This window comes from Carettochelys insculpta, chromosome 1, assembly GCF_033958435.1.
Source record: "Carettochelys insculpta isolate YL-2023 chromosome 1, ASM3395843v1, whole genome shotgun sequence".
Classification (NCBI taxonomy): Eukaryota; Metazoa; Chordata; order Testudines; family Carettochelyidae; genus Carettochelys; species Carettochelys insculpta.
Genome location: NC_134137.1, coordinates 180,084,285 through 180,105,650, shown reverse-complemented (window position 1 = coordinate 180,105,650; position 21,366 = coordinate 180,084,285). Strand labels below are relative to the sequence as shown.

Below are 21,366 nucleotides of genomic sequence, written 5' to 3'. Positions count from 1 at the left end.
CATGAGCTAAAAGCCAGCTCGCCATCCCATCCAGGAAGTGTGTGAAGTGCAGAAGTTGGCTGTTGCGTCTGTAAGACATTTTGGAGTGTCTTCACATTGAGAAGCTGCCAGCAAGGAAAGTGTGAGTGGCTTCCACTTTTCGTATGATCAAAATACTGCAGAAGGAGAGGCTCAGAATCCATCCCAAGGTGTTGATTTGTAACCTCTTGACCTTGATATACCAGGTTTGATCCTTAGCTGTAAAGCTTAGACTTTATGTTGGCACAGAAAAGAAGGAAAAAAATCATACTTCAAAATGATCTCCCTTGTCTTGCTCTCCTCTGTTGCCTTGCTATCAATAGCATCTCAGACTCCAGTAATATACAAAAATGCCTTGAATAAAATATAGTTGGGGATCTGCACAAGAAGTTGAATGGAACAGTGCCAGCACTAACATCCGTAACACATTAGTTAAGAAGAAAGGTTCCTGATGCTGACAGCCCAGATAACAGCTTTCTTTCTGAATAATGACATTTTGTTTAGTTAGTAGACTGTGTTTTCCAATAAACATCTTTCCTGAAAGTTTGTGGTCTTTGTATGATTAAAAAAAACAAGAGTGGAAGTGAAATGAAATATTTAGCAGTTATTTTTAGCAAATTTGCTGTCAGTATGTGAAGCAAAATATGTCTGCAGTGCTGCCTCATGTAACTTAAAGTAACAGATTGATGCCCTGGTACCTGTCTCCTCCATGGGAATGTTGCCTATGAAAGTGCCAGTATGAACACTCTCTCTCCAAAGAATGTCTGTTACCCACACAACATTTTCTGTTACTCACACATACAAGGGCACCTACCTTTACCCTGACCTACTTAGCTGAACCTTAACCAATCATTGTACTAAACAGTATTTTAATAAATCCTAGCATAAGAATGGCCATTACTGGGTGAGACCAAAGGCTCTTCTATCCCAGCATCCCGTCTGCCAACAGTGGGCAGTGCCAGGTGCCTCAGAAGGTGTGGACCGAAGATAATGATCAAATGACTTGTCTCCTGCCATCCATCTCCAGCCTCTGACAGATATCAGGGACACCATTCCTACACCCTGGCTAATAACCATTTATGGACCTAACCTCCATGAATTTATCTAGCTCTTTGAACTCTCTTATAGCCCTAGGCTTGACAGCCTCCTCTGGCAAGGAGGTCCACAGGTTGACTACATGCTATATGAAAAAGAACTTTATTTTATTAGTTTCAAATCTGCTACCCATTAATTTCATTTGGTGTCCTATAGTTCTTATATTAGGGGAATAAGTAAATAACTTTTCTTTATTCACCCTCTCCCTGCTGCTCATGATTTTATATACCTCTGTCATATCCCCCCTCAATTTCCTCTTTTCTAACACATACTTTTCTTTTACATACTATAAAACAGCCTGTGGCATGGAGCTGGGGCCACCAGTTGCTGGAGTGTAATTCGGGCAGTGGGGAAGTCACATTTCAGATCCCAGCAAGAAATGGTCCTTTTAAACTAATCTTTGATTAAAATAATACTGGGAGTAATCCTTGATTAAAAATAATTCTGAGGTCACAAGAAGGCTATTCTACCAATTTTAATAAAGGCTATTAGTGACTTTAAAAACATCACTAGCACTTGGACCATACATAGAGGTCAAAAGGTCAAATTTTGACACACCGCTTCAGAAGAGTTGCTGATCCCTGGTCTAGATATACCACATCTACTGCTTTTCCCCTTATCCACAAGACTTGTTATCCTGTCAAAGAAAGATACTGTTCCAGGTTGACTTCACATTATTTGTTTACAAATCCATACTGACTGTTGCTTAACTTATTTTCTAGATTAGTAATAGAGAGAAAGCTGTGCTAGTCTATATACTATCAAAACAAAAAAGCAGTAAAGTAGCACTTTAAAGACTAACAAAAGAATTTATTAGGTGAGCTTTCATGGGACAAATCCCCTTCTTCAGACCATAGCCATACCAGAACAGACTCAATATTTAAGGCACAGAGAACTAAAAATAGTAATCAAGGTTGACAAATCAGAAAAATAATTATCAAGGTGAGCAAATCAGACAGTAAAGGAGTGGAGGGGGGTGTCAAGCATTAGATTAAGCCAAGTATGCAAAAGAGTCCCTATAATGACCCAGAAAATTTGCATACCAGTTCAAACCATGTGTTAATGTGTTGAATTTGAATATAAAAGAGAGTTCAGCAGCCTCTCTTTCAAAGGAGCGTGAAAATTATTCTTCAGTAAGATGCAAACTCTTAAGTCCTTAACAGAATGGCCCCCTCCATTAAAATGTTGGCTGACTGGTTTGTGGATCAGGGTCAGGATCCACACCCCACCCCACCCCCTGCCCCTCTTGACACACACACCCTGCCCCTCTACTCTCTGATTTGCTCACCTTGATCATTTTTTTTCTGATTTGTCAACCTTGATTACTATTTTTGGTTCTCTATACCTTAAATATTGAGTTGGTTCTGGTATGGCTATGGTCTGAAGAAGTGGGTTTGTCCCATGAAAGCTCACCTAATAAATTATTTTGTTAGTGCTAATTTACTGCTTTTTTATTTTCTAGATATTTGTATTAATTCTTCAATTGTTTTGCTCCATTATATTTCCTGGTACAAAAGTTAAGCTGACTGGTCTGTTCATGCATGTGCATACTGGACTGTCTGGTACAATACCGAACACCTGGCAACCTTACATGTGGCCCACGTACTAGCCTCATTTCCCATCACTGCTTTAGACAAATAAGCAAGATGATGCTATCAACACCAAGCTTAAATTGCTACTTTCTAGGGCAGGGGTTGGCAACCAAAATATCACGAAGAGCCATATTTTCCAAGTCAAGATACTCATTTGATTCATGTGAATACAAGATGGTCCTTAACAAATAACATGGAAACAATACTTTTTGTAACCCCTATTTCTTCTTCGAGTGGTCCCCATGGGTGCTCCACAGTAGGTGTCGGGCTTGCCCGGTGCTGCAGGTTGGAATTCTTCCAGCAGTTTCCACTGGATCGTGCATGCGCCAATGTGCGCCACTCCCTTGTGCGCCCTCGGTCCCCGCCAGTTCCTTCTCAACCGCCAACGGCTGCAGATGGAATCCGCTCCGGCTCTAAAGTCTGAGACAGATAAGATAGTTGTTTTCCTTGTTAGCTCGTTGTTTTTTCCTATTATAAAAAAAAAAGGAAAGAAGAAGCCAAAAAAAAAAAAAAAGCATACAAAATAGTAGAGAGAAGAGGAACGGAGGGAAGAGGAGCGGACAAAGAAGGCTGTTTAAGCCGTCCGCTACCCTGAAGGCCGTGAATGTTGTTTGGGTGGTAGAACGCACTGATTAGCGGCTAAGTACTCAATTAACAGTAAAGACTCACTGCCATGGCTTCCTTGGGGTTTAAGAAGCGTGAGTCATGCCGCGAGGCTATGCCGTCCTCTGATGGGCATAGTGAGTGCATTTGTTGCCTGGGGGACTCCCATGTTACCCAGAAGTGTTTGCACTGCGCTAAGCTTACAGCCAGGGCCAGGTAGGACAGAGAAATGAGGCTCAAAATGATCTTGTTTGATAAGGCCCTCCAGCCTGAGCCGCCTGAGAAGCCTCACACAGAAGGGCCCTCTGGGTCACATAAAAGGAAGGCAGAGTCTTTGACCCCCTCTGTGCAAAAGAAGAAGAAACTCTCCCCGGCTCGATCCTTGCTGGCTGTTCCAGCGAGCAGGACGAGCGGAACGCAGAGCCCTCAGCCGTGGGCTGATGAAAGCAGCAGCGCAGTTGCGCATGTGGCCAGGGCCAGGCCTCCAACTATGCAGCAGTCGGCACGGAGGGTGCCGGCATGGAGGGCGCCGCGGGCGCCAGCATGGCAATCACCGGAATCGGCGGCGCCGTCTCATGCAGCACCGGCTATCGTGGCGCCGACGGCGCAGGGGCACCCAGCACCAGGCCCAGCGGCGCCGGAGGAAGCTACCCATGCGGCACCGCTTATGACGGTACCGAGCGTGGTGCCGACAGCGGGGCTGAGATCCCCGGCACGGGAGGGGGCGGCGCCTACCCTGCAGGGGCGGCAGAAAGCTAGAGCGGGGGAAAGCTAGAGCCAAAACCCGGCACCTCAGTCCATCTCCAGACAGGGCTGCGATGCCCTTATCACCCAGCCCCCCCCCCACCCCCGAGATACACATGCTGCGTCACCGGGCGGCAGCTCCACCGGCTTATTTTGGACCTCCCTCTCCATTCCTCCAGCCGCCTTTGCCGTGGCTCAGGCCACCTTCACCCTTTTTGGGCATGGATCCCTATGAGTACTAACACAAACCAGTTTCACCATTATCAGTGTCGTCACGGAGATCCTGCTCTCCCAGACATCATGGGTACACTCTCTGATCGTGGTCCAGGTGTCCATCACCGTGCCCTTGTCCATGTTGTTATGGCCGTCCTCATCATACTGAACACCGACATTGGAGGTCTAGATCCAGGGGCAGATCCCCTCCCACTCCTCGCCAATACTCCCGTGTACACTCTCGCTCTGGGAGAGGAACGCAGCTGTCCCAGGGAGAATTAGGTCCAGAGTCCCGAGACTTTCCTTCACAGCCCACGAAGGAGCAAGCATACCAGCGAACTCGGGAGCCAGAGGACTTGGGGGAGGGTTATCCCAGCGGTTCCTCTTCATCCTCCTCAGATGAGGCAATTGGCCCTGGGGATGTCTCCCCTCCGGATGACCTTAAACAATTCTAAGAGCTGTTCAAAAGAGTAGCATACACGCAGGACATTCAAATAGCAGAGGTATAGGAGAAGCATCATAAACTCCTGGAAAATTTGAGACCCCCGGCTTCATCTAAAATTGCTATCCCACTGGACGAAGCTATTATGGAGTCAGCCACTAACATATGGCAGACTCCGGCTTCTATTCTGCCTATGAACAAAAGGGCAGATAAGAAATACTTCGTCCCAGCCAAGGGCATCGAATTCCTGTTTAGCCACCCACAACCCAATTCTTTGGTGGTCAAATCGTCCCAGGTGAGGTCGAAGACGTCTCAGTACAAATCAGGGGGGTTGGATAAAGATGCTAAGAAATTAGAGCTGTTCGGCAGGAAGGTCTACTCCTCCTCTACCTTATTATTGAGAATGGCAAACTATGCGGCACATTTTATCAAACCATAACTTTGACAATTACTCTAGACTCACCTCTCTCATGGATTCCCTCCCGGAGGACAAGAAGCCAGTGTTAAAGGCGATCATCCAGGAGGGCTACGCGGCCTCGTGAACGGGAGTTCAGATTTCCCTGGACATGGCGGACACAGCAGCATGCCCAACAGCCACAGCAGTGGCAATGCGTAGGGCATCCTGGCTCCAGACATCTGGTATCCCCAGAGATCTACAGGCGAAGATTGTGGATCGTCCCTTTGACAAGCAAAAGCCGTTTGCGGAATCAACCGACTTGGTCCTCCACTCTAGCAAAGATTCGAGGGCCACACTTAAGACCTTGGGTATCGATACTCCTCCATACAAGAAAAAGAAATTCTATCCTCAGCAAAGGCTCTACGCTTACCAACCTCAGCGCGCACAATATCAGCAAGGCTATGACCAAGGGCGCCATCAACAGCAGCAGCAGTACAGGGCCCCCAGGCGACGTTCTCAACAAAGTCGTACAGCCTCGGGGCAAGCCCAGAGGCAGCAAGTTTGACGGGTATGTCGAGGATTGCACTATCAACACCATCGCTCAGTGCCACTCTCAACTCATGTTCCATCATCGCCTCAAACCGTTCCATTCCCAATGGCAAAAGATCACAACAGACAAATGGGTGCTGGAAATTATAGCCACGGGTTACACGATCCCCTTCCAGTTGCTACCACCGACGAAACCTCCCACCCGGCCTCCTTTCAGGGACCCTTCTCACGAGGCGAGGCTGAAGCAGGAGGTAGATCACCTCATGTTCCAGCACTCTTTCCACCACCCCTATGAACAATTCCAAGGGAAAGGTTTTTACTCACGCTACTTCCTAACAGAGAAGAAAACAGGAGGCTGGAGGCCGATTTTGGACCTACAGGGGGCCTCAACCAATACTTGCACAAGCAGCGCTTCCGGATGATTACAGTTGCCTCCATACTTACAGCACTGGACGATGGAGACTGGTTTGCAGCCCTCGACTTACAAGACGCTTACTTTCATATAACAATCCACCCGGCACACAGATGCTTCCTCCGTTTCACGGTCGGTGGGGAACATTGCCAATACAGGGTTCTTCCATTCGGCCTATCCTCAGCACCCAGAGTCTTTACCAAAACCCTGGCAGTGGTATCAGCTTACCTGCACAGGCAGGGCTTGTTTATCTTTCCATATCTGGACGACTGCCTACTGAAAGGGGCCTCAAAGGCAGAGGTCCTACGCGTCACCGCAAACACGTTTACTTCGCTGGGCCTAGTTATCAACCTTGCAAAGTCAAAGACCGAACCCACGCAAGATATAGAGTTCATAGGGGCGCGCGTAAACTCTATCGCATCAAGAGTATACCTGCCCGACGCCCGCTTCCGCACCATCAAATCCTTGGTGCAAGTCATGATATACAGCCCCGCGCTGCCGGTCCTAACGTGCCTGCAACTGTTGGGGCACATGGCGGCCGCCACGTTTGTGGTACAGAATGCCAGGTTACACATGCGAAGCCTGCAGCGTTGGCTGGCGAGTGTTTACAAACCGGCATCCCATACCGTCCACAGGGTGGTATCACCCACGACGGAGGTATGGAAGTCGCTAGCGTGGTGGGCAGATCCCAAGAACCTTCTAGTGGGAGTGCCCTTCCACCAACCACAAATTTCCATTTTTCTTATAACTGACGCCTCCCACATAGGATGGGGAGCGCACATTGGCAGCAAGGTGACGCAAGGGCTGTGGTCCCCCGCGGAACAGACACTGCACATAAATATACTGGAGCTCAGAGCAGTGTTCAATGCGTGCAGACATTTTTGGAAATACCTCCACGTCAAAGTAGTCGGGGTCAATACTGACAATACCTCCACCATGTTCTACATCAATCGACAAGGAGGGGCACGGTCCCGTGTGCTATGCGCGGAAGCAGTCCAATTGTGGAATTGGTGCATTGCCAACAACATAATGTGGAAAGCCTCGTACTTGCCGGATGCCCACAACGTGAAGGCAGATCAACTGAGCAGGCGCTTTGCACTCACGCACGAATGGCAGATCCGCTCCGACCTGCTACGACGCATATTTCGCACCTGGGGGTTTCCCCAAGTCGATTTGTTTGCCACCCAGTACAACAAGAAGTGCCCTCAGTACTGCTCCAGAGCAGGAATAGGGCGGGGGTCCCTGGGGGACGCCTTCATGATCTCATGGAAGGGCCCTCTACTCTACACGTTTCCCCCCACAACAGTTATCCACAATGTTCTGCAGAAAGCCAGAAGGGAGAGAGCTCGCATGATACTCATAGTTCCAACTTGGGACTGACAACAATGGTTTCCCTTGCTTCTGTGCATGTCGGATCGTCCACCACTCCCCCTACCGGTGGCGCCGGACTTACTCACGCAGGCTCAGGGGTCCATAGTGCACCCGCACCCTCAGGGTCTGCGCCTACAAGCATGGTTAATCCATGGCTCAGCGCCTTAGAGAGCACATGTACGGAGGGAGTAAGGCACGTCTTGGAGTGTAGCCGAAGGACCTCCACCAGGAGGACTTACGAACAGAAATGGACACGCTTTACCGCCTGGTGCTCTGCCAAACAGTTAGCTCCTCTTGACGTTCCTATAACTTTAATTCTAGATTACCTGCTGGACCTCAAACGAGACGGGCTCTCTCTATCCTCGCTAAAGGTCCACCTCGCAGCTATATCAGCTTTTCGGCACAAAGAGGAAGGGCCCACTGTATTTGCCCATCCTATCGTCACAAGGTTCTTGAAGCGGCTGGTAAATCTGTAACCTCCTCGAAAACCGCTACCACCATCGTGGAGTTTGGACTTGGTACTCCACACGCTATTGGGACCACCCTTCGAACCATTAGCCATGGTACCCCTCCAACTACTTACCATGAAAACGATCTTCCTTCTTGCAATTACGTCAGCCTGCAGGGTGAGCGAGCTCGCAGCAGTGATTGCAACGCCGCCCTGCACAGTATTCTCAAAGGAGGCGGTGATCTTACAGTTACACCCAGCCTTCATTCCGAAAGTTTCCTCGGAGTTCCACATTAACGAACCAATTGAATTACCCTCGTTTTACCCGAAGCCTCACAGCTCCAGCAAGGAGGCGCGCCTGCATCTCCTAGATGTGAGGAGGGAGTTGGCCTTTTACATAGACAGAACTAAGCCCTTCCGGAAAACAGACAGGCTTCTGGTGTCTCTCGCTCCCAGGTCAAAAGGGGAAAGCCTCTCTTCTCAGAGAATTTCAAAGCACATTGTGTCCTGTATAAACCTGTGCTACGAGCTTCGAAAGACCCCTTTGCTAGCCCCGCCCAGGGCTCACTCCACCAGTGCGGTGGCAGCATCAACGGCCTTCTTCAAGGGAATCGTGTTGAAAGACATTTGTAGAGCAGCGACTTGGTCATCCTACGACACCTTCGCCAAGCATTATACCCTGCATCGGGTGTTCGATGAGGATACCCGTCTGTCGACAGCAGTCCTCTCAGGGGCAAGCTGCACATGAATTGAGTACCCACCTCCTTACTTGGGGTTACTGCTGGGTAGTCACCTATTGTGGAGCACCCACAGGGACCACTCGAAGAAGAAAGAGAAGTTACTCACCTGTAGTAACGATGGTTTTTCGAGATGTGTCCCCATGGGTGCTCCACCACCCGCCCATCCTCCCCACTTCGCATCTCTGTCCGGTGTTTTTCAGGAGCATCCGAGGCGGTTGGTCAAGGAACTGGCAGGGACCGGATCATGCACATGACCGAGGGCGCGCAAGGGAGCGGTGCGCATCGGCGCATGCGCGATTTAGTGGAAACTGCTAGAAGAATTCTGATCTGCGGCACCAGGCGAGCCTGACACCTACTGTGGAGCACCCACGGGGACACATCTCGAAGAACCATCGTTACTACAAGTGAGTAACTTCTCTTTTTAAGACCAGTGCGCATGATGATTTGTAATGTGATACATGTTTACTGCAGGACACTGACAAACTTTTTATGTATTCTGTTTCTTCCCACTTTACATGTGTATTTGTACCACGGTCTTCCTGACTTTTACTCCCAAACCTCCTCTCTCTCTGGAGGATGCTACATGGAGTTAGCCAACATTTCAAGATAGCATAACATTTGTTATATAGATATGAATTGTTCATTTTTTTTGTGCTTTTAGACGGTCCCCATTTATCAAAAACAATCAGGAGGGTTTTTTCTTTGCAGTTATAGCATTGGGAGCCACAAAGAAGTCCTTGAAGAGCGACAGGCGGCTCCAGAGCCATAGGTTGCACACCTCTGTTCTAGAGTGTGTGCATGTCTCTTTCTGTCTTCCTCCAACTTTTGTTTCCTATTGTATCTCTGTATGTCTGCTAGTCTTCAGTCTAACTTTTCCAGTTGTTTCAGTCTCCTTTCATTTATCACGTATTCAAGGTTATTTTTCTGCTGGTTTCTTTCACTGTTTATTTCATTCACTGCCTGCTTCCCTTTGTCGCTGATATTCTCTCTGCTGTTAGAACAACTTTTTGCATTCTTCAGTATCAAGCAGGTCACTAGTTGTTGGATTTATTTTGTTCATTACTGTTGCATTCAAGCACGGAGTGATAAGCTTGCTTTTCCTGTGGATTTTGTGAACTATGTGTGAGAGAGTCTCTCCCTTCAATACTGAACTCTGCAGTGCTTGCAAACACTGTTCTGCCCCAGTATTTATAATTGCCCTAGCATTAATATTTGTAATTGTAAAATATGAGTAGGTGGTGGGGGTTGTTTTTTTTTTGGTTTTATTTTTTTCCCCTTTTTTGCTTTTGTTCTGTTTTTTTTCCAGGTCTGGTTTTGTAGTTTTCTCCTTCTAGCCATCCACCTCTGGTTCCCTTTTCTTTCTGAAAACACTCCCACAGAGTAAACAGTTGAAAGGTGCATTTTGCGCCTCCCTTCTTCCTTAAAGTTTTAAGTGAATATAAAATTGTGTGTGCCACACTGATTCAGTAGTGCATCTGTGGAGCTACGGTACTGCTGGAAGACTTTGCATAGGAAACTGTTTTAGCATCAGCTTTTAGCTTCAGAAACCAAAACCAGAATATATAGGAGTAGTGGGGGAGGTACAGTTATGTCTGCTACAGCATATATGATAATGAAGCAAAAAAGATTGAAATGCAAATTATTTAGAGTTGGAAGGCTGTTTGGAACAATCACTGTTGTTGACTAAATTGTTATCTAAAGTGGATAATAATGTTATACTAATTTGCATCAAATGCCATGATCTCATGCTTCCTTGGTATTAAAAGAATTGACTGATCTTATAGTTGGGAATACCTTTTGTTGTAGTTTAGAAGCAGAATTCAAAGTGTTTGTGGGGTGAGATAAATGCAGTAGTGATTTTCACAGATAAATAGATGAATTATCTGTGGTATCTTCAGACTGGTCTCTTCATTTTGTTGTTCCTGCTCTTGTTTCCTGAATTACAGTTAGGCGTGGAACTTGGTTTTCATTACATTGTTTTCAGCAGTAGTGACAGTGTGTATGTTTTTGGTTTTTTCAGTGAAAACTGTGGAGGTGAATGTATGTAGTAGATTTAGGTTTATTGAAGAACCTGTATCAGAAGTGCTGAAGAAAGACCACTGTGAAATTCAGACAAAAGAAAACAACTGCTGTTGCAAGTTAATTCCATTCTTCTGGTACTTTTGTTTTTTAATGATTTTGATAAATTTCTGCTGCTGTTTAAACAGCCTGAATCATTCTCCTTTCAGTGCTGATGTCTCTTGCTTTTTTCTCCCCTGTTGCTGGAGAAAACAGTGGAATCTCCTAGGACAGGAGGCAACTCTATTCACTGCTTTGTGGTTCTGTCACTAGCCATTGTCCCTCTGGCTCAATTCATGGCGCTTCTTGTGTGTAGGAAGAAAAGTACCCCCCCTCCTTTTTTTTTAAGTTTAGGCTCCCTGGCATTGTTTTAACTTTGAAGAGTAAGCAGCATTAACTGAACTTTTCAAGTGGATGCATGAAGTTCTCACCAAATAATTCATTTTTTGCTTTGTGATGTCCCTTTTTGGAGTTGTTTACAGTAGTTTAACTTCTATTCTCCTTAAGCTGAATTAACTTGTTACAGGGTAAGTGCTATAGCAGACTGCAAAATAGTCTTACTTGCATTCTAGTCATTAGTTTTAATTTTTTTATGTTCTTGTAAAATCACAAACCATATGAACACAATGGCGCATCTCAAAGATTTTCTCAATCTAGATGAAATTTAAATTAGCTCTTAGGAAAGTGTACTTTTTCATCCGCTGTAGAATTCAATGCCCTGTTCTTGCACTTGGACAGGATAGAGATGTCCTACCCAGTGGAAGTGAGGTTTTGAGCAACTTGTTCTGCTGTTGCTAGAGTCCTGTTGGTATATATGGCTGATTTTAATTCTACTTATTACATCACTCTTCCATTATAAAGAAAGGTAGTTTAGCTTTTGAGGCCTTTTTTTTTTTTTTTTTTTTACAAGAGTGAAATGTAGCTATTTGCTAGGAAAGCAGAGAACAGAAATGCATGTGATAGTGCAAAAAGAGGGTCTTTGCTCATGAAAGCTTATGCTCCAAAATATATGATAGCCTATAAGGTGCCACGGGACAACTTGGCATTTTTGCAGACACAGACTAAAATAGCTACCCCTCTGATACTTGCAAAAAGAATATGCGTTAGTTTCTCCTTAACTAACAGTTTAACTATTTTACATTTATATACTGCCACATCTTAACTACCCTTATTTTCCCACATAATTATTCATATAACTGTTACAAAGTGTATTTTTTAAAATTAAAGATCTGTTTGAATATATTTTTGCTTTGAAGATCTGTTTATCTTAATGTACTGCCTTTCTGTTTCAGGCATCTATCAGCAAGCTAAAAGTGACTGAACCATGGCTCAGTTTCCAACACCTTTTGGGGGTAAGATTTTTTTTTGTTTTGTTTTTAATTCACAAAATTATATTCCTTTCCAAATGCATTCTAGAAAGTAGTGCCTGTGAGACTGATTCACGTAATGTTTAGCCAGATCCTTTAATGTCTGCGCTACAGAATTAGGTCAACTGTGTTGAGGTTGACTTTATAAAACCAAATACTAAAAGTTGAACATGCATATCCCAGCTAAGCACATTTGGTCGACAGCATCCCCCCACAACTAAGGCTATCAGCAATTTAAAACAGCAGTGCACTGTGGGTGACATCCCAAAGTTCCTGCTGCCCATTGGAATTGTGAATTAAGCTCCCAGTGCGTGCTGGGACAAAAACATTGTTGTGGGTTGTTCTGAATACATGTCATCAGCCTCCCATGATGCAATTACCACCATCTCCCCCGCTTCCTTGAAACCAACGGCAAGCAATCATTCTGTGCCCTTTTTTCCTCCTGGCTATCTGTGCAGATTTGATAGCACAGCACTCATGGACCTTCCTCAGCTGCATGTTGCTGTGGCAAACATTGCAGTTGCCTCCTGCATTATCCTGTGGTTTGTCCAGGGCCTACCAAGGGGCTGCCTGGACTAGGAAGAATGGGAGGAGGCCACACGCACAGATGTGCAGGAAACCATTGAATGGCGCAGTTGGCATATGCTGATGGCAGCCAAGGATGTTGGTGTAGTGGAACTCCAATACTTGTCCCAGGAAACAAGGGCAGACTGGTGGGGCCTCACCCTAGCCAACAGGAAATGAAATTCAGAAGTTCTGAGGCATTTCCCGTGTGCATAGGCATGCATTAGAGTTGCTCTGGCCAGCACTTTCAATCACATTAGGACACTGTTGGACACTTCCCAGACTCCAAGAACATCAACTTGAACCACACTGTTTGCTGTACCCCATATTCAACTCCAGAAGGTTGAATGTAGTGGTACTCATCTCATCAGGGTGGAGTACAGAAGTCAGTTTTAAAAGCCTACACTAACGTGGCTAACTTCAGCCTAATGAGATGGTGTAGGCCAGGTCTATGGTACAATAAAGGGTTTTTTTTTTTGTTTTGTTTTTTTGTTTTTTGTTGTGTATATGAGTCTTGCTGTTGAACATGAATACTGTGTGTAGCTAATGACCCTGAGTATACTGCATTGATGTCTAGATGGTGGGAGTAAGGGTGTGTGACTTATACTCCTTGGGGGCAGGTGAAATGTGGCTCCAGGTGCCTGCATATATGCAATGGATGGTGCCCTTTGTAACCTGAAACCCTGGAAACTCGACAAAGATCAAGAGTTGGGGCAAGAGGTATGTTGGAGTTTGCATCACTAGAAGCTCTTGCACAGTCTGTGGTTGGTGCCTCAGAAGTGGGAGTCAAAGGTATCCAACCGAAATCGTCACTCCTTTCCTCCCCGCCTGCCCCCCCAATAGATTTAACTGGGAGTCACTGATTTCTGTGCTAACAAGACCTGTGTTGCTGTTGACATTTATTTTACATGTTGGTTGAGAGCAACTGCAGAGCTGAGGTGCTGGACCCTCTGGTTTCTCCAAGGGTCCCATCCAGGTGGGATTCTGAATGCTTTGAGGCTGGTCCCAAGAAGGCGATAGCCAAGGAAGGTCTTTGCCCTGAGCATAGTACCCTGAGGGGAATCGCACTACTCAGTTCTTTCTGCCTTCATATTGAACAGTTTCAGAGCATCACACCTGGGGCTCTGTACATAAGGTGCTCTTGTGATGCCTATGAAGAGCACAAATAAAACATTTCAGAGGCGTACTGTCTTAGGCCCCGTTGAGCAGAAAAGTTGTACGATAAGGTCTATAAATGTGTTACAGTGGAACCTTGTATCCTGCTTGCAGCTTGGGGACAATTTGCTAGCAATGTCCTGTCTTCTAAAGTTCTCTCCAATTTTATCTGCTTCCGCTTTGTCTGGTGACCCGACAGCCCTGCTGCAGAACTGTTATGACAACACGACAAACTTGAATTCAAGCTTCTAGACGAACATTTTTCTCAACAATTTGATTCCCAGGGGTGCACTTGATTTTTTTCTGTGGAAAATTTCTGTCAGTTCTTCTCCTAAGACGTTTGCAGCAATTGGCATCCCTTCAGGGGAAGAGCTGGATTGAAGGGAGCCAGAGGCAGAAGGAAGGTTCTCTGTCTCCAGTTTCCATTCACCCTTCTTGTTGAGCACCTTGTTGGGGAGATTGGCTAGGTATGCTGGGAGCATGCAGATGACATAGCAGCCAAGTCTGGGCAATCGTTGCCTTTGCCTCCTCCCAGCCTGCCTCAAGAAGAAAAGAAGGCAGACAGGATTGAAAAAGAACAATCATTTCTCTGTCTTGCCCCCATTCTCCTAATGGGAGCAACACTAGATAGGCAGCATGCCAACTGGAAGATCATGCCGGAGTCCCTATAACTGATGCCAGTGGCTCTCATCCTTTACAGACAATTGTACTGTACCCCTTTCAGGAGTCTGATTTGTCTTCTGTATTCCCAAGCTTCACGTCACACAAAAATTACTTGCTTACAAAACCAGACGTAAAAATACAGAAGTGTCACTATTATTGAAAATCTTCTGACTTTCTCATTTTGCTATGTACTTACAAAATACATCAATTAGAATATAAATAATTTACTTGCATTTCAGTGAATGGAGCAGTATAAACACCTTATTATTTGTATGACACTTTAGTTTGTACTAACTTTGCTTTTTATGTAGCTTGTTGTAAAGCTACGCAACTATCCAGATTAGTTGGTATATCCCCTGTACGCATTTTTCTGGTTGAAAACCATTGGTTCGCACCAACGTACCTTAGCTACTCCTCTGACTGTGCGTCTTTGCTGCCTATCTGCTCTGCTTCCATATAAATCGCAGGTGGAGGGCATTGAAGACTGTTAGCGCCAGCTTTCTCCTGCTGGCCCTGTTTAAAAACCCTTACATCAACCTCATTGTTCCACTCAGGGACCCCTGACTCATCCTAGGCTGAGATCTTCAGGGCTGGTGGAACTTTTGGGAAGGTATCCATGAACCCTGGTCTGCTTTCTTCATTGAGAGACCCATGTGGAAAATAAGAGACAAAGTCTGGTATCTTTAAATAGAGGCAGATTGGTGGACTTTTAAAATACATTTTTGGAGCAAACTCTGGGCCCAATTACTCTTCCCTCTCTGAAGCAAGATTTTGGGGACAAACTCCCAAAGGTGAAATGAGGTGAATAATAAAAGTAGTGCTTCTTCTTCGAGTGTCCCCGTGGGTGCTCCACAATAGGTGTCGGGCTTGCCTGGCGCCGCAGATCGGATCTTCCAAGCAGTTTCTGCCGGACCGCGCATGCGCCGGCGCGCGCCGCTCCCTTGCGCGCTCCTGGCCACGTGCGCGATCCGGTCCCCGCCAGTTCCTCTTAACCGCCGTCGGCTGCAGACGGAATCCGAACTAGGCTAAGGCCAAGTAGCGTATTCAATGGCTTTAACTGTTTTTCTTTAAAGTTTTTCAAGTACTTAGGCTACTGCAAGTTAGCCGGTTGTTATTTTTGCAAAAAAAAACAAAAAACAAAAGCAACAAACAAACTACAAGCGGGACAGCTTCAATCCAGTCCCAGTAACAAGCGCCGGAGGCCAGGAGCATAGGGCCATCAGCCCTCCTGCTGCGGCAGGCCATCGGAAGGGGAAAACAGCACAGAGAAGGTGCTAAGTACCCGTTTAACAACTGAAAGACTCACCAACAATGTCCTCTTCAGGATTTAAAAAATGTGAGTCCTGCCGAGAGGCGATGCCAGCATCCGATGGGCACAGTCTATGCATAAGGTGCCTTGGGGAGTCCCATGTTGCACAGGAATGCTCCTTCTGTGCTAAATTAACAGCCAGAGCAAGGAGAGACAGGGAGATGCGGCTTAAAATGCTGCTTTTTGATAAGGCCCTCCAGCCAGACGTGCCGGAGCGGCCGCAGCAGGAGGGAGCCTCCGGGGCCCATAAAAAGAAAGCTGCCTCCCTCACCCCATCAGCGCAGAAACGGAGGAAAGCCTCCCCAGCCCGATCCCTGCCGGTAGCAACAGCGAGCGGGACGGGAGGAGCGAGCAGCCCCCAGCCGCAGCAACAGCTGATCGGCGGCGGCATGGAGAGCCACGTGGAAGTGGCTCAGCCTCCGATAATCAGCCAGCTGCCCCGCACCGCAGGCAGGGCGGCGGCTAAACAAGCGCCAGTGCCGGCGGCACCGCAGGCAGCGGCACCGACCCCCGGGGAACCGGCGGTGCAGAGCGCGCAGGCACGCAGCCTGCAGGCACCGAAGGACACCGCACGTGCGGCACCGCCTTCGAGCGTGCCGAGCACGGTGCGGACGGGGCCGGGATCCCCTGTGCGTCAGGGGGCGGAGTTACCTCCTCCAGGGAGGGGGAAGGCTGCACACAAGAGGAGGCATTGCAGCCCCTCTCCGGACAGGGCTGTGGAGTTGCTTTCTCACAGCCCTCCGCTTATGTTGCAGACTCCAACCAGAAGGCAGGGGTCCCCCCTAGCCTACCCGGAGCCCCCTTCTCCATTTTTGCAACCAGCCTCACCCTGGCTGGGACCACCTTCACCCTTCCTGGGGTTTGAACCGCTGGACTATTATGCAAAATCGCTCTCTCCAGTGTCTCGACGATCTCCCTCCCCCAGATGCAGAGGGTATGCACCAAGGGAGTGGTCTAGGTCACCTTCCCAAGAACTGTGCCTATACTGCCATGGTCGCCCCTACCACGCGGGGCATAGACACCATCGGCAATCTACTAGGGAAAGATCCCCACAGACGATCTCGTACCCCCGAGGGCAATTGCGACTGGGGACAGAGACTCAAGCATCTCAGGGGGGACTGGTTATGGAACCCCGAGATTTTCCCTCGCAAACCTCTAGCGAGAGGGTGTACCATCACCAGCAGGAACCGGAAGGGTCCAGAGAGACGTACCCCAGCGGTTCCTCGCTCTCCTCCCCGGACGAGGCTACGGCCCCGGGGGACGTCCATCCTCCGGACGATCTCAAACAGTTTCAAGAGCTGTTTAAGAGGGTGGCCTTCACGCAAGGCATCCAGACAGCAGAGGTGCAAGAGAAACACCATAAACTCCTCAAAAATTTGAGACCTCCGGCCTCCTCCAGAGTAGCAATACCGCTTGATGAAGCGATCTTAGAGTCCGCCACTACGATATGGCAGACCCCTGCGACTATTCCGCCTGTTCAAAAGAGAGCGGATAAGAAATACTTCGTGCCGGCGAAGGGCATGGAGTTCCTGTTCAGCCACCCACAGCCAAATTCCTTGGTGGTGGAGTCGTCGCAACAAAGATCAAAGACATCTCAATTCAGGACAGGGGGACAGACAAAGATGCCAAGAAGCTAGAGCTGTTCGGCAGAAAGGTCTACTCCTCCTCCACTTTAACGTTCCGAATGGCAAATTACGCAGCACACTTAGCGAACCATAATTTCGACAACTATTCCAGGTTAACCTCCCTCATGGACTCGCTTCCAGAGGACAAAAAGCCAGTGCTCAAGGCCATAGTGCAAGAAGGCTACGCGGCCTCGAGGACGGGAGTTCAGATCGCCCTGGACGTTGCGTACACAGCAGCACGTTCCACAGCAACGCCCCTCCATACACAAAGAAAAGGTACTAACCTCAACAAAGACGGTACCAGTACCAGCAACAGCGCCCCCAGTACCACAGGGGTTACGAGCAAGGGCGACTTCAACAGCACCAGCAGTACAGAACTCCCAGGCGACGTTCACAACAGAGCCATGCGTCCTCGGGGCGGGGCCAAAGGCCACAAGTTTGACATACAGATCCAGGGCTGCGCCATCACTACCATCGCACAAGGTCATCCGAAGCGACTATTCCACCATCGCCTCCGACCATTCTACAACCAGTGGCAAAGGATCACCACAGACAAACGGGTGCTGGAGATCATAGCCACGGGGTACGCCATCCCCTTCCAGTCGCTCCCACCGTCACGACCTCCACCCAAGCCCCATCTCCAGGAGGCCTCCCATGTAGCGAGGCTCAGGCAGGAGGTGGACCATCTCATGCTCATAGGGGCAGTGGAAAGAGTGCCGGAGCAACTGCAAGGGAAAGGGTTCTACTCCAGGTACTTCCTCACGGAGAAAAAGACAGGAGGCTGGAGGCCCATCTTAGACCTTCGCGGCCTCAACAGGTGCCTGCGCAAGCAACGTTTTCGGATGACCACAATCGCCTCCATCGTTACAGCACTGGACGATGGAGACTGGTTCGCAGCCCTCGATTTACAAGACGCGTACTTCCACATAACTATCCATCCGGCTCACCGGCGATTCCTCCGGTTCATGGTAGGCAACGAACACTTCCAATACGAGGTCCTACCGTTTGGCCTCTCCTCGGCCCCCAGAGTCTTCACCAAGACCTTGGCAGTGGTGTCAGCCTACCTGCACAGACAGGGGGTATTTCTTTTCCCGTATCTGGACGACTGCCTGCTCAAAGGGGCCTCGAAGGGGGAGGTTCTGCGCATGATACACGTCACAGCAAACACGTTCTCTTCACTCGGCCTGGTTATCAATCTGGCAAAATCGAAAATAGACCCCACACAGGATATAGAGTTCATAGGGGCTCGCATAAACTCGGTTACAGCGAGAGTATATCTACCAGAGGCTCGCTTTCGGGCCATCGGTTCCCTCGTGCAGGTCATCACCTTCAGCCCTACGGTGCCGGTCTTGACGTGCTTGCAGCTGCTGGGCCACATGGCAGCGGCGACATTCGTAGTACAGAATGCCAGGTTACACATGCGCAGCATGCAGCACTGGCTGGCGAGTGTATACAAACCGGCAGTACACACCGTTCACAGGGTGGTGTCGCCCACAGCCGGGGTGCGCAAATCCCTACAATGGTGGGTAAACCCCAGGAAGCTGCTAACAGGGGTACCCTTCCACCAGCCGCAAATATCGGTTTTTCTCACTATAGATGCCTCCCTCATAGGGTGGGGAGCGCACATGGGCGAAGAGGTGACTCAAGGACTGTGGTCACCCACGGCACAGTCACTACACATAAATATACTGGAGCTCAGAGCAGTGCTCAACGCCTGCAGACACTTTCGAGACCACATACAAGGCAAAGTCGTCGGGATCAGTACAGACAATACCTCCACCATGTTTTATATAAACAGGCAAGGAGGAGCTCGATCCCGTGCCTTATGCGCGGAAGCAATCCGCTTATGGAACTGGTGCATCGCCAACAATATAATCTTGAAAGCCTCATACTTGCCGGGTGCGCATAATGTGAAGGCAGACCAGCTGAGCAGGCGTTTTGCACTCACACACGAGTGGCAGATCCGTCCCGATCTGCTACGGCCGATTTTCCACGCATGGGGTTTTCCCCAAATAGACCTGTTTGCCATTCAGCGCAACAAGAAGTGCCCACGATTCTGCTCCAGGGCAGGACTGGGATGGGGGTCCCTGGGGGACGAGTTCGCGATCCCGTGGAGGGGCCCCCTGCTTTATGCGTTTTCTCTCACAGTGCTGATCCACAAAGTCTTGCAGAAAGCCAGGAGGGAAAGGGCCCGGATGATCCTGATAGACCCAACGTGGGATCGACAACAATGATTCCCCCTACTCCTGCGCATGTCGGACCGTCCACCGATGCCTCTTCCGGTGGCGCCGGATCTGCTCACGCAAGCCCAGGGGTCCATAGTGCACCCGCACCCCCAAAGCCTGCGACTGCAAGCGTGGTTAATCCATGGCTCAGCTCCCTAGAGAGCACATGCACAGTGGAAGTACAGCAAGTCCTAGAAAGTAGCAGGAGGACTTCCACCAGGAAGACCTACAAGCAAAAATGGACTCGCTTCACGGCTTGGTGTTCTACCAAACAGCTGGCCCCCCTTTTGGTGTCTATACCTACAATACTAGAGTATTTACTGGACCTCAAGAGAGGAGGACTCTCGCTATCCTCGTTGAAGGTCCACCTTGCCGCCATCTCGGCGTTCAGACATGAGGAGGAAGGGCACACGGTGTTCGCCCACCCTATGGTTACCAGGTTCCTCAAAGGGTTGGTAAACCTATACCCCCCTCGGAAACCGATTCCACCTTCGTGGAACTTGGACCTGGTGCTTACCACGCTAATGGGACCACCGTTCGAGCCCTTGGCCGCGGTTCCCCTCTGCCTCCTTACAATAAAGACGACCTTTCTTCTTGCAATTACGTCAGCTCGTAGGGTGAGCGAGCTCGCGACAGTCATGGCAACGCCACCCTGCGCTGTTTTTTCCAAGGAGGCGGTAACCATACGGCTGCATCCAGCCTTTGTTCCCAAAATTTCTTCCGAGTTTCACATTAACAAACCTATTGTTCTACCCTCGTTTTATCCAAAGCCTCTTAACTCCAACAAAGAGGCGCGCCTACACCTCCTGGACGTGAGGAGGGCGCTAGCCTTCTACGTAGGCAGGACCAAGTCCTTCCGGAAAACAGATAGACTCCTAGTCTCCCTCGCTCCCAAATCGAAAGGAGAAGGTCTCTCCTCGCAGAGAATCTCAGAGCACATTGTATCCTGCATAAAAATGTGCTATGAGCTCAAAAAGACTCCTTTATCGGCCACTCCCAGGGCTCATTCCACTAGGCCGGTGGCGGCATCAATAACCTTTTTCAAGAGCGTTGCGTTACAAGACATTTGCAGAGCGGCGACCTGGTCATCCTACGACACCTTCGCCAAACATTACGCCCTTCCCAGGGTATTCCAAGCGGATACCCGTGTCTCTGCAGCGGTCCTCTCGGGGACAAGCTGCACATAATCCGATTACCCACCTCCTATCTTGGGTTACTGCTGGGTAGTCACCTATTGTGGAGCACCCATGGGGACACTCGAAGAAGAAAGAAAAGTTACTCACCGTAGTAACGGTGGTTCTTCGAGATGTGTCCCCGTGGGTGCTCCACTACCCGCCCATCCTCCCCGCTTCGGATCTCTGTTAGTGTTTTGCAGGGGCACCCGAGGCGGTTGGTCGAGGAACTGGCGGGGACCGGATCGCGCACATGGCCAGGAGCGCGCAAGGGAGCGGCGCGCGCCGGCGCATGCGCGGTCCGGCAGAAACTGCTTGGAAGATCCAATCTGCGGCGTTGGGCAAGCCCGACACCTATTGTGGAGCACCCACGGGGACACATCTCGAAGAACCACCGTTACTACGGTGAGTAACTTTTCTTTCCCCTGTGCACCTTCATGGAGTGCAGCATGGCAGACTGATGCAGATTCTTGACAAATACTGATTTTTTTTCCAGGCATGCATTATACCTCTCTCTAGTTCTCAGAATGGGAGTTCTTCCTCCTTTGAGAAAGAAGGCCAGCAGTCTAGATCAGCCAGTGAATCAAATAGCAAGATAAGTTTT

At 48.7% G+C, this 21,366-nt stretch overlaps 1 protein-coding gene across 4 annotated transcripts in view; it reads left to right on the top strand.

Annotated features, from left to right (window-relative positions):
* The window catches only part of ITSN1 (intersectin 1), a 219,055-nt gene that overhangs the window by 44,407 nt on the left and 153,282 nt on the right, over nucleotides 1–21,366 (top strand). For 3 of the 4 annotated variants that reach the window (XM_074996511.1, XM_074996529.1, XM_074996539.1), the window contains exon 2: nucleotides 11,975–12,034. In XM_074996511.1, coding sequence (XP_074852612.1) covers nucleotides 12,007–12,034 — 28 coding nt within the window. In that variant the 5' untranslated portion in view covers nucleotides 11,975–12,006. Of the gene's footprint in view, nucleotides 1–11,192; nucleotides 11,210–11,974; nucleotides 12,035–21,366 lie in introns of those variants that run through there. The other variant, XM_074996519.1, reaches the window with a different exon arrangement.